The sequence below is a fragment of the Coenobita brevimanus genome, chromosome 26 (genome assembly GCF_032717465.1).
Source record: "Coenobita brevimanus isolate Jiangsu-jjx chromosome 26, ASM3271746v2, whole genome shotgun sequence".
Classification (NCBI taxonomy): Eukaryota; Metazoa; Arthropoda; class Malacostraca; order Decapoda; family Coenobitidae; genus Coenobita; species Coenobita brevimanus.
In genome coordinates this window covers 44421393-44437484 of record NC_136979.1, presented here as the reverse complement: position 1 = coordinate 44437484, position 16092 = coordinate 44421393, and the positions used below count along the sequence as shown (strand labels likewise).

The 16092-nt window shown below is 41.2% G+C and overlaps 2 protein-coding genes across 3 annotated transcripts in view; both read right to left on the bottom strand.

Moving 5' to 3' along the window:
* TTLL15 (tubulin tyrosine ligase-like 15) overlaps positions 1-16092 on the bottom strand; it is a 180488-nt gene that overhangs the window by 119846 nt on the left and 44550 nt on the right. The window lies entirely within an intron of this gene.
* Positions 1400-14600, bottom strand: LOC145394103 (uncharacterized). 2 transcript variants are annotated; one of them, XM_080268082.1, is made up of 6 exons: positions 14463-14600; positions 11794-11913; positions 9108-9246; positions 7925-8114; positions 4321-4519; positions 1400-3361 (listed from the first exon to the last, which is right to left on the bottom strand). In XM_080268082.1, the coding sequence occupies exons 1-6, from the start codon at positions 14523-14525 to the stop codon at positions 1865-1867; spliced, it is 2208 nt and encodes a 735-aa protein (XP_080124208.1). In that variant the 5' UTR covers positions 14526-14600; the 3' UTR covers positions 1400-1864. The 2 variants fall into 2 exon arrangements, with proteins under 2 accessions (XP_080124208.1, XP_080124209.1); XM_080268083.1 differs by lacking the exons at positions 9108-9246; positions 11794-11913; positions 14463-14600 and adding an exon at positions 8361-8381.

The window sequence follows — 16092 nt, the reverse complement described above, 5'->3', positions numbered from 1 at the left end:
GGTCTGTTAAATCGAGCATCTACTGTATTCCAATTTCCACTTGATTAATGCCGGATGTGCCACAAGGATCAGTTCTGGCTCCAATCCTCTTCCTATTTCGTATTAATGATCTCTTATCTGTCACCCATAATCCCATCCATTCATATGCAGATGACTCAACACTTCACAGTTCATTCACGCTAAAACACCCATTCACCAAGTTCAATATCTCTAACTCACAACTCAGTACAGCAGTCTCCACAAATCAAGACTTATCTAAGATCACTGAATGGGGACAAAACAACACTGTCTCATTTAATGCTGATAAAACCAAATATATACAGTTTACTAAAACACAAATGATTCCTATATTACCTTCAATGCTACTAATATTCTTATATCTAAAAGTATTGAAATTCTTGGTGTTTCACTTAACAATGCCATCACCTGGACCTCTCATATTAGGTCACTTGTTAAAACTGCTTCAAAGAAACTTAGATTATAGTAGAGTCCGTAACCTCTTCACTGACGAGCAGTTAGCTACACTGTAATTCATAAGTCATTTGCACTGACAGTTGGAATATTGCTCACTCTTGTGGTATGGATGTGGAGCGGTTGCACTAAAACAGCAAGACAAAATCCAGAACAAAGCAGTTAGAATTATTAATAACCCTACTATTACAAATGAACTCCCTCCCTACAAGTATGAAGGAATGTAGGCTCCCTTGCACTATTTTACAGATACTTTTATGACAAATGTTTGGACAAAGTTGCATCCATTGTGCCTCACTTCTCCATGTCTTCCACTGCGCTACACAGGCATCAGGTAGCACTCATAACTGGACTGTCACACTGCCATATTGCAGAACTTCTATCAAAATTGTTTTATTCCTTGAACTGCATCTCTTTGGAACTTGCTTCCCCAGAGCGGTTTCCCCCAAACTCCAACCTACGGCTGTTCAAGTCCAACTGTTACAGGTTTTTTATGAATGAAGGTCACCTGTACTCTGGTGTATGGATTATATTTTTTTATTCACTTGTTTTCGCCTCTTCTAGTCTGTTATTTGGGGGGGGGGGGCTATTATTTCCCCAACTCGTACGTAATCAACCTACTCTCTTTTCCCAAAAATGCATGTTGCACACAATCATGTTCAATGCCTCTCCAAACTCAAGCATCCTTTCCCCTTCCACATTCCACATACCATATGTGCATCCCCCGTGTACCCCTTCATATCCCTGAGCTGCTTCACCAACAGGCCATTTAATTCCCTTCCTTAAACTACAGTCTAATCATCCCCCATACCACTTACCACACATATTAAGTTGTCCTAAAATCAATCTTTTTCTACATCATCCAAGCCAGCCTGTGGAGCATATGCCAATCTATCTATGTACAGTATCTACAGCCAGACACCTTAAGCATAAGTCAATGTAAATGAAACTGTGAGCCTACGGAACAAAATTTTCACTACTATAATCCTTTCATTGACTCATTAAATTCATGATATATTCCACCCATTTTCTCTTAACCAGTACTCACACCACCATATCCATATGCCCTTCCCTGCCAAAATACCTTATACTGTACCAACAATCCCTCTCGGCAATCATTCTGGCTGATCCTCCCATGTGTAGTACACTACACTACCATCACCACCATCATCCCAACCTTTTTTCACACCCATGAATGGAACAAGACACAGTGCGGAGTGCATTAAGAAAGCTAACAGTACAAGAACTATCGAAAGTCCGTCTTATTTAAATGGACCACATGTCCATTTAAATGGGCCGCACTCTTCGCTCATCATTCAAGTGTCCAGAATCCTGACTCCTCGCAGGCACAAACATCCACACGTATGTGCTACACTATCATTACATAAAAAGGTTAATCTGGCAGAGCTGCATAAACATTTGCAACAGCTTTACATATTTCTTCAGTATCTTTTATAATACTTCTGAAATTTTCTACAGTAATACCCTCATTATTCAACCGTGTATACTTAGCAGCTATCAAGTCATTAGTCTCAGTTATCATTATATGGACTGGTGTTTTCTCAGTGTTTGGGACATTCAGATTTTCTGCTGAAGTACTTCTGGAATGTTGTTCACTGGATTTATTTTCCAATGAAGTTACACTTTGCCGTGGTTCTTTAACTGAGTTCTCAGCTCTTACACTGTTTTTGTCAGACACCTTGTTGTGATGACTGGCACCAGAATATTCACTTGGGCTATTCTGTTCACAGAAATGTTCATCTACACCCAGTAAAGAATGTACTGCTGAACTATAGGCTTTAATTCTGCTCCTATTCGGTGATGAGACACTGGAAAATTCGCTGATCTGAGTTTGTGCTTCTGGGACACTTCTGGGAAGTTCTCTGGCCTGTGTTTGACTTTCCCCTAGGTGGGAAAAGAGGTCTGGATGATAATGATGAGCTTGAATTTCCCTGTGGTCACTCTGAGAATGCAAGGAGGGAGATGATGGGGGCAGTGCAGTGTGTAGTGTCACATGAGGGTGTGGGTATAAGAGGGAAGGGCTGGGGGTCCTGCTATCAATGGTGATACTGGAGGTAGGACAAGGAGAGTTTACATCAGACTTGGATGGAGGTGAATGCATACCATTACCAAACTGTTGGGGTGGGGGTGAGTGCATTCCTGTACCAGAATGTTGGGGTGGAGGTGGGTGCATACCTGTACAAGCCTGTGGTGATGAATGGATACCTGCACAAGACTGGGCTGGAGGTGAGTGCATACAAGGCATGAATGGAGTTGGGTGCATGCAAAATTGGGGTTGAGATAAATATATGCCTGAACAGGGTTGAGGTGAGTGCATACACGAATGCGGTGGAAGTGAGTGCATGCAAGACCGAGGTGGGGTTGAGTAAATACAAGATGGGAGAGGAGGTGAAGGAAGGTGATCTGGTGGTGTGGAATAGCGGACGCCATGCGCCCTGCTACGCCTGGGGGACAACCCTCGCTGCAAACCACACCGGCGTGGCTGCTGGCTTAACATTCGCAATCGTCCTTCTTTCATCATCAGTAACACTGATTCAGGAACTATGACTGGGCTGGGTGGGGGGAGAGTTAAAAGGTGACTGTAAACAGACATATCGGCCTTCACGGACTGATCAGGACATTGGGGCTCAGACCACCAGCCAGCCTTCGACCACTGTTTAACAATGGGCAAGACACTGTGTGGTGCCAACTGAGTCACCATGTCAATCAGTTCAGGAAAGGATGAATGATCACTGTATGGTACAATGAATATACCAGTGACTGACGAAGAAGAGTATGGTCCCTTTTCCCAGCCGACATACAAGGCAGTCAAGATGATACTGATGGTGGGATGCTCATTGTTCCACTGCTTGTGTGATGCCACAGTGATCTGGGGGAGAAAGGAATCACTGTAATGGCAAAAAGGAAAAAAATCCAATATTACTCTTCTCCGAGGTCATGCCTTTAAACTGGGTGGGTCTTGAGTTCGAATCCCAGACAGGACAGTGATCAATTTGACCCCTAAGAGACGGGCATCGTAATGTTTTGACACGCTCAGGATGGGCACAATCGGCTATATGGTGGGGGATTTGTGAGGAAGGAGGTTTGAAAGGATGTGGAGGTTGTGGGGTGGTGCAAGGATGGGGGCTGGGTTCTTGGGGGAGGTGGAGGTGGGGTTGGGGAGGTGATGGGTAGGGGTCCTAAGTGGGGGGTTGGGAGGGGGGTAGGGGAGGCAATGGAAATTGGAAGAGTGGGGTTGTTTGGGGATGTGGGGGTTTGGGGTGTATGGGTATGGGGGATGGAGGAGGGTAGGGGTTGGGGGTGGTGGGGGTAGGGGAATGGCAACAGGGGGTGGGAGATAGGGGGTGGTGGGTGGTGGTGGGATGATGGAGGATGGAGGAGGATGGTGGAGAGATGGTGGGGGATGGTGGGGAGAGTGGGGGTGGTGGGGAAGTGGTTGGGGAGTTGGGGATTGTGGGAGGGCATGGGGGATGGGGGTGGGGAGGGGAGGGGTGGTGGAAGGGTGGGAGTTCACAGTGGCATGGGGCTGTGGAGGGTATTGGGGGGACAGTGGGGAGTTGGAGGGCAGTGGGGGTTTGGGGGTGTGGTGGTGAGGGAGGGCAGGGGGTCAGAGTGGGGGGATGAGTGCGAGGGTTGGTGGTGTGTGGGAGTGGTGGTAGGGGGGTGGGGTGGGTTTGGAGGGGTGGGGGGGCGTGACTGCATATGCGGACAGCCGTCTTGTAGGCCCTAGTACCCATGGACAGCATATGCAGACATCCATCTTTTAGGGGTTAATGAGGTTAGCCTAAGTTATCACAACAGTATGTAAATGTAAACTTATACACTAACCTGGGTCATTGGCACAGCATGAATGCGAGCTTTGTCAGCGTCAGTGGTGAAGACATCACTGCATTTCAGCATCTGCAGGTATTCATATTTAGTTGGCTGCACCATGATTCTCTCACAGAACCTCTGAGCCACTGCTTCTAGGAGATCCTCTCGACCCAGGTCTCGAATCCCAATTTTTATTATATGATCTGGGTACGAGCTGGAAAATTTAAAAATATGTTACAGAATGTGCAATAAGGGATACAACTTCACTTACCACTTCACTGTGTCTAATTTGCACTCAGGGCACTTTCATTATATTCAGAGCATGGCACTTCCGTCACTTTCCTCCTTGAAGCATCGTACCAGAGAAACACACCACACCTTTCTCAGCATGGCAGGGTTAGCTAGCAGAGGTAAGTGTGAAGCAAAAGTGGTAGAATATTAGGCAAGCTTATGTAGTTACTCAACTGAATATACAGTAAATTCTCAGTTATGTAGTGTGATTCTACTGAGCCCTACAGGAAGATTGTGATTTTCTGTATTTAGGGTTGAGTTTGTTGAAAAATTATCAACAAAGTTGACTTTTCCACGCGGGTCACTTCTTAGATTTCCATTGGGGGACTGTAACCGTGGAATGGAAGAGGAGGTTGTGAAGTTAGATGTAAATGAATTAAGAGTAGACCAGAATATTTTGTTAACATTTGGGTTGTTTAGTAGTTTGTTAGCCTGTCTATGAAGAAAGTTTAATTTAGAAAGATTGATATTAGTTTTGGCATGGTTTGTGATATTTTTATAATAGTTAAAGGCTTAGCTATTGTTTTATGTTCTGTTACTCTAGCACAATTGTGGTCAAACAATTTAGGTGAATTACATCTTTTTCTGTAACTATGGTGGGGAATGAATGTATCCATGCTGACTTTAAGGAAATCCTGTATGTGGCCCAATGTGGAGTTTGCATCTTGAGAGAAAAAGGAGGTCTAAGGAACATCCATGAAAAAATTTTGAAGACCCTCCCAGTCTGCCGCGTCGTAGTGCCATTTAGTCAGCATGACAGGTACAGAGCAGGAGGGTGTGGTAGGTGTTGAACAGGTGGCTTGTATCAGACAATGATCAGAGGATCCAAAGGGGAACTTCACTTCGACATTATAATTATCTGAATTGGTTGTTAGAAACAAGTCCAACAGATGGGGATTTTGATCGGGGTTGTCTGGTACAAGGGTAGGCTGACTGACTAACTGGGTGAGATTAAATGAGTCTGCAAATAGCTCACATTCAAGACCAGAGTCATAAGGTCTGGATGAGTAAGTGAGCCATTCAACATCATGGACATTAAAATCATCGACGATAGTAATTTCTGATAACTACAAGCTGTATTACAGAATCTCTCAGTAGACAAAGCTATTGGTCCAGATGAAATTCCTTCAACAGTACTTAAAAATTGCTCCCCAGTGTTGGCTCCTGTACTGGCAAAATTTTTCCACTTATGTATCTGTACCTCAAGTTTTCCAACCTTTTGGAAAGAAGCAACTATCCATCCTGTTCCTACAAAGGGGGCCATTTCTGATCCAACAAAACTATTGACCAATTGCTATAACTTCCGTTCTCGGTAAAGTTTTTGAGACACTAACAAACAAACACATAGTCATGCACCTAGAAATCAATAAATTAATCAATGATCGACTATGGATTTAGACAAGAACATTCAACTGTACACATTCTTTGCCTTCTTACCCATCAGATTAACAAAACAATAGACCAGCATAGTGAAACACACACAACAGCACTTGATACTTGTATCTATCTATCTACCTATTGCCAGACACCATAACCCTGGAACGCATTCGATTTTTTTTTGTACGGTACCACATTCGTGGTCACTATTGTGTACCAATTAAAAAAAAAAAAAATACCTGGAGTTGTTTTTATTAAACTTACAAGGTATGGACTTAAAATGTACTCTTAACACTAAGGTCTGACAGAAAAAAAAAAAAAAAAAGTGTAATGCTCCAGGCATAGGGCTTGGCTGAATTACAATGGATAATTCAGAGTTTACTGTACTATTTTTCCCTTTGTTTTTGCTGAAAGCAGATGAATTTTATTTAGCTTATACAGAACCTTCTGAACTTCAATACTTAATATTACCTCCATAAACCCTTTAATATGAGGTCTTTCTTAACTTATGTAAGAATGGAACAAAATTGAAAATACATCAAGATGTTGAAGAGGATAGGAGGAATAAGTAAGGGCCCCTTACACACAACAAAAATGGTATGAAGTCTGGTATTATGTTAAATAACAATCCAGTGGATATATAGTTACCCACACTGATTTTAATCATACATGGTTCTCCATCCATCCATCCATCACCCAATCCTACATTGTCCCATGAGAAGCGTAGGAGTCCGGGGCTGGGCAAGTTGGTCCTGACATTTAAGATGAGAGTGACCAGCCTCACTCATCCCTGAGTGGCATTAAACCCCTTGGCTGTAAACCTTCACCGGCTCAATCCGATTGGAGTGTTGTAATTACCCACTTAAATCACCAGGTGCCAAAATTTGATTATATGGTTACCACTCAGCATAGTAAATGGTTTCCTGGTGTACAAGAAACCATTTGGCTTGTCACTCAGTGTAGAGTCACCCACAGGCAGAAGTAAGAGGAAAGAATGAAGGAAAGAAAGACAGAGGAGGGAGTGCAAAGTCACCCATAGGCAGAAGGACGAGGAAAGAATGAAGGAAATAAAGACAGAAGAGGATGGAAGGAAAGACGGATGGGGGAGAGGAAAGGGTAGTAATCCCTTAAATTTGGTGGTATTTTTAAAAGTTTATTCTCACTACCTCCATGAAATGAAACTTTTGGATAAACCTTTCAACCTGGCTGGGGTAAATACCACCATCATTAACTCCTTTAAAGGCCCTTCCTAAATTCAATATAATAATCTGGAGGTAGCAAGAATAAAATATAATGTCACTGGACTAAAGGGACTATCTGGGTACCATCATCTGTGGCCTATGTATCATATACTGGAATACCTACTCATTCCTCCATGTTTTAGGAAGAGTAAAATTATTTAAAATGTTCTGAACTGACAGCTGTCCTATAGTACTTAATATTTTTCTTTTCCCATTTCTGGATCATGACCATCTCATTTTCTTGTTACCTCTAATGGTTGGACAAATAAGAATCCACAGTATTATCACAACCAAAAGTCTGCCAACCCATTCTTGCAGCTGCGGTGATGTAAAGTGCTGATCTATATTTAAACAAAACAATAATAATAATAATAATAAAAATAAAATAAAAGTCATAATAATAATAATAATAATAATACATTCATCCATCATCTAATCCTACGTTGCCCCATGAGGAGTGTAGAAGCCCGTGGCTAGGCAGTTGCTCCTGGCATTTACGATGAGAGTGACATAATAATAATAATAATAGTAATAATAATAATAATAATAAAAAAAGGCCTATCAGATTATCATGAAAGAGTGACTCTTCAGTAGCATTTCATAAGCCATAAACCCCAACCACCCCTTACAATTCCTTAACCCACTAGACCATCAGGTTATATAGATACCATCCAACATACTAAATGGTTTCCTGGTCCAAAAGAACTCACTCTATAATTCTGAAAAGGTCCTCTTTTGCAATATGTCGAGATGGAAATGTACAGTACGGTGCTGAGAAGGTGTTGTCAAGGTAGAGTACATCCAGCTGCCGTTCTTCCACCACATTCTTCAGTACCACATTGTTCAGCATCGTACGGCACCAGCGCATGTCTCCACAATATAAGATGTTGCCAAAATACCCTGTAGTAAGAGAAACAAAACATGAAACAAAGAGCTGTACTTTAGGTGACAAGGGAAACATCTCCCCTGGTAATACATGCCGATAATGTGCTCCAATGTACGTGGTGACCTATATACACTCAGGCCTCGCTGTAATATAGTTTGGTAGGCAATAAATTGATAGAACAATGAACCAAAAGTTATGCAGTACCCAGTTTTACGATAATGTTAGCAAAATTCGCTTACACAATAATTGTGGTCATGTACAACAATCCCATGCATATACAGTACAGTACAGAGCCTCCAGCACAAGTTGACAGTCAAATGTTTGAGACAAGATGGCCACTTAGTGTTGACAATCACTGTAATCATCTCCCTTTCATTCCGATTCATGCATGAAAGGCCACTGAAACACCAATGCTATTCTCAAATAAGTGGAGTGATAACTTTTTATGTGAAATACTGAAATACTTATAACTTAGAAATCATGTCTGGCAAAGATGCTACCCTTTGTGGAAAATGTGGAGCTACTGAGGGTGCCAGGGGCAAGCCTACAAGGAAAGGTTTTTGAGATTTTAGGTAACATGGTCCTTGGCCCCCTCCCTATATCCTGCAGAGCCCATGTTATATCGACCTTGGTATACGATAAATTGATATACAAAGTTTTCATTTGTAGTCTACATCACATTCTGAGGTGTCACTGTATAATACTCCTCTGGTCTACTTTTTGTGTGTTGTGGGTACACCTCAGTCACTGTTATCAGTGTCTACCTGTCACACCCACACTCAAAACCAAAAGATTAAGCTGTTCCCACAACACACAAGATACCTCCATGCAAGTTTCCACCAGAGTGCTATTTACGGGCCACCCTGTATTACACTTTTTCCCATGCTGCTGGCATTGTCAATTGGGAGATACTGGCAAGTCAGCTCTACAGACAACAATGGAACTTAAAGAAGCAACTTAATGAAGAATTTATGGATTGTATGGCCACAAAATTCCAGAGCAGTCACCTTGGAAGAGGTACATGACAGCACCAGGGATGTGGTTGGCATCAATGACGGTGACGGTCATGGTGTGGATGTTGTCACTGTCAAGGGACAGCAAGTAACTCTCGCCAACCTCCAGTTCTCGTACAATGTTGTCTGGTAGCTGAAATTTCACAGTGACATATGTCACTATCAAGGGGATCAGCTGATACAGGTATAAGAGAATGATCAAGTAACTATTACAACTCTGGCTCATGCTGCTCTGGAGCTAAACTGATCAATAAACACTCACACTGTTGCTTGATAGGTTAAAGGATAGAATGATCCATTCCCCCACTAAAATCTTCAGATGGCAGTATTACAAATGACCCACGTGGGAGAGCAGAAATTATCTTGCTGATATTCCATGGCAGTCTTTCTTCTCAAGTGATCCCAATTCTACCCAGACCCACGTCTGCGACTTAATACTAGCTGGTATGGATTTATTCATACCAAGTCAACAATTCACTAAAAGATCAAACTCTCCAAAATGGTTTGATGGCAATTGTGCCAGAGCAACAGCCCAAAAGTCATTAGCATATAACTCTTACTTAAAATCAAAAACATCTGAATCACTCTCCCAATTTAAAATTGCTAGAAATCATGCAAAAGCTGTAATAAATCTATCTAAATCAAACTTTCTTCAAAAGCAAGCATCAAAACTACTTAACAACCCTAATGACAATAGAATATTCTTAATTAGTGATAGACAATACGGTTCTTGCCACGAAAGATCCACCATTGACATACTCAATCTCTTAACTTATACCATCCATCAATCAATTGATCTTTTTGGAGAAACTCATGCAGTAGCTCTTGATATCTCTAAAGCTTTCAACAGAGTATGGTACCGTTCCCTGCTGTCCAAACTCCCTTGCTATGGACTAACGTCTTTTGTTCCTTTGATTTCTTCTTATCTTAGTGACAGGAAAATAAGAGTAAAAGTAGATGATGTATATTCGAATTTCCACTCAATTAACGCCGGCGTGCCGCAGGAATCAGTTCTGGCGCAACCCTATTTCTGGTTCATATTAATGATCTCTTATCTGTCACTCACAATTCCATTCACTCATATGCAGATGACTCAACACTACATAGTTCATTCACACTCAGACATCCATTTACAAAGTCTAATATCTCTACCTCTCAACTCAGTACAGCCATCTCCATAAATCAAGATCTATCTACAATCAGTGAATGGGGACAAAAAAAACCTTGTCTCTTTTAATGCTAGTAAAACTAAATATATACAGTTTACTAATAGACAGATATTGCCAGATTCGTACATTACCTTCAGTGCTACTAATATTCCCATCTCCAAAAGTATTGAAATTCTTGGTGTCTCACTTAACAGTGCCCTCAGCTGGACCTCTCATGTCAGATCACTTGCTACAACCGCCTCAAAGAAACTTGGATTATTGTACAGAGTCCGTAACTTCTTCGCCGATAAGCAGTTAGCTATAATTTATAAGAGTCATGTGTGCTCTCAGCTTGAATATTGCTCACCCTTGTGGAATGGTTGTGAAGAGGTTGCATTAAGACAACTAGACAAAATTCAGAATAAAGCTGTTAGAATCATTAACAACCCTGCCATTACATATAAACTACCTCCCCTGCAAGTAAGGAGGAATGTTGCCTCCCTTGCATTATTTTACAGATATTTTTTTGGCAGATGCTCAGACGAAGTTGCGTCCATGGTGCCACCTCTCTATGCCTTCCCTCGTGCTACACAGGCATTTGGTAGCGCTCATGACTGGAATGTCACTCAACCATATTGCAGAACTTCTCCCTATCAGAATTCTTTCATTTCCCGAACTGCATCTCTCTGGAACTCGCTTCCCCAGAGTTGTTTTCCTCCAAATTTCAACCCACAACTGTTCAAGTCTAATTGTTACAGATATTTTATGAACAGAGGACACCAGTAATCTGGTGTATGGATTATTTTTTTTTTTTACCCATTTGTTTTTCCTTCCTCCATTCTGTTAAAAAAAAAAAAAAAAAAAAAACTCTGTCCTCTCTGTCAAGAATCAGCCAATCTATATTGCCCATTATGTGGACTAGAAGAAACTGGTCTTCTGCTGGGTGTCCCTGGAGATCTTTTGTTGAGGTTAAGCTGAAGGACTGTGTTAAGAGTGAGTCAATTTTTAGTTTATTCTTGCTCCTTCTTGACAGGTTTAATCAACCTGAAACGGCTTTTCATACTGAAGGAATTATTGAAGCCTATAACTAACTTTCCAGTCTGAAAAGTTTCCTATGGTGAATAAAATTGTCTGGTAGTAGCATGACTAAATGAGAAAAATATAATATAAAAATCCATCCAATATCCAATTCTTAATCATCTCATCAGGAATGCAGGGATTCACAGCTAGGCCATCCAGTCCAAATACTTTAAGCAGGAATGACCAACTTCTCATCCCTGGGCATCATAATGTGATCAACGAATGCCAAGAGCCAGTCAGGTGTAGACTCTTTATATGCCACATCAAGCTAGAGCACCTTAACTTACTAGAACACTAAACATTTATATGCTGGCTACATGGTTACCATCCAAAAAATTAAATGGCTTCCCGTATGACACAAAATTAATTGGCTTGCTATTCAGCATATTAAATCAAGTGAAAGGATGATGAACACCACTCAACTGAAAAGGATAAAAGTGACCAAGACTGACCCTGAACTTGTGCTTTAGGAGAAGGGCATTGATTGGGGAGGTGTAGATGGGAAGGCGCCATGACTGAGTGAGGCCTTGGGTGTGGTCCGCATGAAGGTGCGTCAGGAAGAACAACTGGGCCTGGGGAGAAGTGTTATGGACATAATTATAGTTCATTCACTGTAACCTGACAGAAATTTTCATCCATTTGTAGCCTGTTGCCTGTAGTTCAGTGGTGTAATTGGACAATAATATGGCCCTACATCAGTTTGACAGCACTTTCTCACGACTACCACCATATTCTACTATTAATTGCATTATAACTCTGCACTCAAGATGGAGAGGTGACAATTTTACACTTAGTCAAAATGAACAGTGTGTAGTTAATTCTTGCCACCACCACCAGTATCACTGTAATTTCCTCTAACAATCTGGGGTGAATTATTTTATTTTTAATTAGGCCCTATTTGTTTATTTTTCTTACTGCTGCCAACATGGCTAAATACATTAGTTTTTCTCATTCCCATCATCATCTGGACCTCCTTTCCCACCCCAGGGCAGGGCAGGATGAGGAATAGCAATGTCCAGACAGCCCAAATTTGCCCAATCCAATAGGCCATGCTTCCATTCACTCATCATTCAAGCTCCCGGAATCCTGGCTCTATCAGATATGCCAAACATGTTCACCACATTCTGTAGTTTCACATAAATGTATCTGAGAGTAAATCCAGATGCAGTCACTTTAAAAAGGGGTGTCATATCCCTGATCATGCGCTTCTCATAACATTCATCTAGCCAGCTCGATCTCTTGTCAGTCCCCTAGCCTCACTGACTTCCAAACCTCTCTTCCTCACACACTCACCCACCATATCCATCGACATTCTCCTCAGCCTACCTCGTCTCCTCTCTCCTTCAAATTCGCTCAGATATACCTTTTTCACCACTCTAGTGTTATTCATTCCCTCCACATGACCATACCATCACAGTAGCCTACACTCTGTTTGATTCTGGTATCCACAGACTTCACATCTTTCATGAGTCACATTATTTTGTATCCTATCCACTCTCTGTACTCCACATACAGTACATTCCTCAGCAGTCCTATCTCTACTGCTCTCACTCTTAACTTTTCATTTTTATGCCACACCATAGTCTCATATCCATGTTAGTTGGCACTAACACTCCTTCATGTAAGCCTCATGCAGCTGCAACACTCAAGCCTTTGTTTTTTTATCATGGCCTTCATTGGACCAGCTACTTTCCTTCCATGTGTCACTCTACTTTCCACTTCTTTTGCACATTTTCCTCTCTTTTCTATCACTGTACCAAGGTATTTGAACTCTCACCAATTCCAATCTCTCCATTCACTTTAACATTGCACTGGGAGTAACCTTCTTTCTAAATAACCATCTCTTTACTCTTTTCTACATTTGCTCTCAAGGTATGACACTCACAGACATTAGCAAAACTCTCACTAGTCTACCAAGCTCTTGTTCAGTATTTGCAAGTAGTACTGCATTATCAGCATATGACAAAGTTATTCCATCAATCACCATTCATTGCTAATGCCATCCCCCCCTCCATCAGTTGTGTTTTTACTTTCTCATCACCCCATCCATATATACAATTACTGAACAACCATGGGGACATCACAACCTTGTTGCATGCTCACACCGATTATGAACCATTCACTTAGATGCCCATTAACCCTTACATATGCTTCACTACCATCATAAAAACTCTTGACAGCACCTAGCAGCTTACCATCTACACCGTACATACTTTCCACAACCTTCTCTGTCCACACTGTCGTATGCTTTTTCCAGATCCATGAACGCCATACACACCTTATGGTCCTTCTCACAAGCCTTCTCTGCTATCTGCCTCACTGCAAATATTTGATCCACACATCCTCTGTCACTCCTAAAGCCACCCTGTTCATCACTTACTAGGACTTCAGATATCTCTCTTACTTTCTCTATAATAATTCTTTCATATACCTTCCCTACCACACTCAATAAACTTAAGCCTTGATAATTCTTGCACTCACTTCGCTTACCTTTATTTTTGTACAGGGGTACAGTCACAGCCTTTTTCCCCCTCCTGGCACAGTTTCACTCATCCATGCCTTCTTACATATCTCCAACAAGCACTTCATTCCGCTCTCTCCACTACACTTAATCATTTCTGCATACACCTCATCAACCCTAGCTGCTTTCCCATTTTTCAGCCATTTCATAGAGCTCTTCACCTGTGCCAGTGCCATGTTTCCTGGCACTGCATTGCTTCCCTGCACATCCCCAAAACCAATTATGTTGGTTATAATAATTTTTAAAATCGTGGGCATTTTTGTAACCTTTTCCCAGGGGCTGATGAGACCTGGCTGTATAGAAATTACCTTTCACAGCTGGATCTACCATCATACTGTATAGCAATAGGCTAAAACTGGATTGTTTTCATCCAATGGAGCTGGGCCACTCCACACTAAATAAAAAGTTGTGGTTGCATGAAATTTGATGGAATTTAGTTTTGAGGCAGGAATGAGCCTCCTGGATCACTGGTCAAATCAACATTTCATTCAGACTGCACCTGGTTATCAATGAGCTGAATGGTGTTAGGGATCTTTATCAAGTTAAATAACACAAGCTATAATAAACCATCCACGACAATAGTTATCTCTTGCATTATACCTGCGGTGCTTTTGTAGGTCTCCAAAAGTCAACTGCAATGGGTGTCCCCTCTATCACAACCATTTGTGTTCCTTATCAAACTCTAGTGCTGTGCAAATCTTGTCTTCATGATTCAGCAATAATGGCACACACAGGAGCTGTAAACACAATGCATCCATCAGTTTACTAACCAAAATATAAATAAATCTATCATTTAATAACCTTTGAAAACTTAGGCCTAAACTTTGCACTCTTCATTCCTAACACTGATATTGTTTAGAAAGGGGCAATGGATACCTTACAGGCAATACGTAAGCCTTACAGGCAATACGTAAGCCAAACCAAATGGACCTTACCCTATCCAAGCTGCAACCTTCTGCCATAATTACCATACCCTGAATCACCTTTCTTGATAGGTTTCTTAATTTAAAAGTTGATTTGGATTTCCAGTTTGGGACAACTTCTTCATACTTCATATTCATCACTAGGATCTGATTTAGTTTAAAATGCATTCAGCATAAGCATGTCTTATTTTGCTTCATTCTGGACGGACTTTTCAATGAGAAGGGGTTAGATATACCCTTAATAATCCCCTTCAACCTCAGTGGACTTTCCTAAGGTAAATACAGTACTGTAAAACAGTTGAATAGCAGCAAGGGTGTCACCTGGATTCAAGTGACTAAGTTCATCAATCTGACGATGTACTTTTAAATTTAAAGTATTCTTGCTACTAGATTATTTATTCAGCTTAGAGGAGACAGCTTGCAATAAAGATGTTAATGATGGCTATGTTTAATCCTTCTGGTTAAAAAATTCTCTCATAAGCTAAATAAAATTGTCTGTAGCAAGAAGAAAGACATTACTGTAGTTGTTGGTGGTATTCCTTAACTGCAGCCTGCCTGAGCAAACAGACCCATCAACCACAGACAAATAAGCAACTACTGCTATGAGGCCATTCCATAAGCTACATATACCGTTAATGCTGTGTCTGCATCTCAGTGCAGCATGTGCTGTGCAGTGGCATGTTATGCTGTATTGGCCTATTCTACAAGCAAGGCACATGTCTGAGATTCCACCCAACCTAAATCAAGGCTGATAACTTAGAAGGGTTGGGTGATATCCTGATTTAATCCTACCAAAGTGAACTTCATCAGCTCTATTTAAGGATACCTCTGATTTATGAACATCAGGAGGGTGGCTTGTAATACAGTAGTGTTTTAATCGAAGTGTTGTACTGCCCTGCACATGATGGGGGTATGCATGTGTTTCATCACTGTTAAGGTAGTAAAGGGTTAACGGGGAGATGGACTTCCCACAGTTTGTATTGGAAACTGATGTTCAAGAAAATTCATCTGCATCATGAATCCACCCAACAATTTATTCTAAACAATGTTACTTCTTCAAGGTAAGCTATATACAGTTATACAATATAAAGATAAAAGAGCCAAGTAATATTTTCCATGATTAGAAACTAATAAAAAATAAATACTGTAAATAAATAATGTGAAAAGTATTAACCCCTACACCGCAGGGTTGTTTTTGCGCTCCTTGCGCGTCCCGCGAGGATATTTGCGCTCCGACTGACTTTTTAAAAATAGTTGCCAAAAATCAGTTAGTAGTCCTAAAATATTATAATTAAATGTGCATGTGC

What these genes read in the sequence shown, in the direction of transcription:
- LOC145394103 (XM_080268082.1), bottom strand. Translation starts at nt 14,525, where the DNA reads ATGGTTGTGATAGAGGGGACACCCATTGCAGTTGACTTTTGGAGACCT. An exon ending in GACCTACAAAAGCACCGCAG is followed by an intron (nt 11,914 to 14,462) that starts GTATAATGCAAG and finishes ACTTCTCCCCAG; the next exon opens with GCCCAGTTGTTCTTCCTGAC. An exon ending in GACCTTTTCAGAATTATAGA is followed by an intron (nt 4,520 to 7,924) that starts GTGAGTTCTTTT and finishes TAAATTTTCCAG; the next exon opens with CTCGTACCCAGATCATATAA.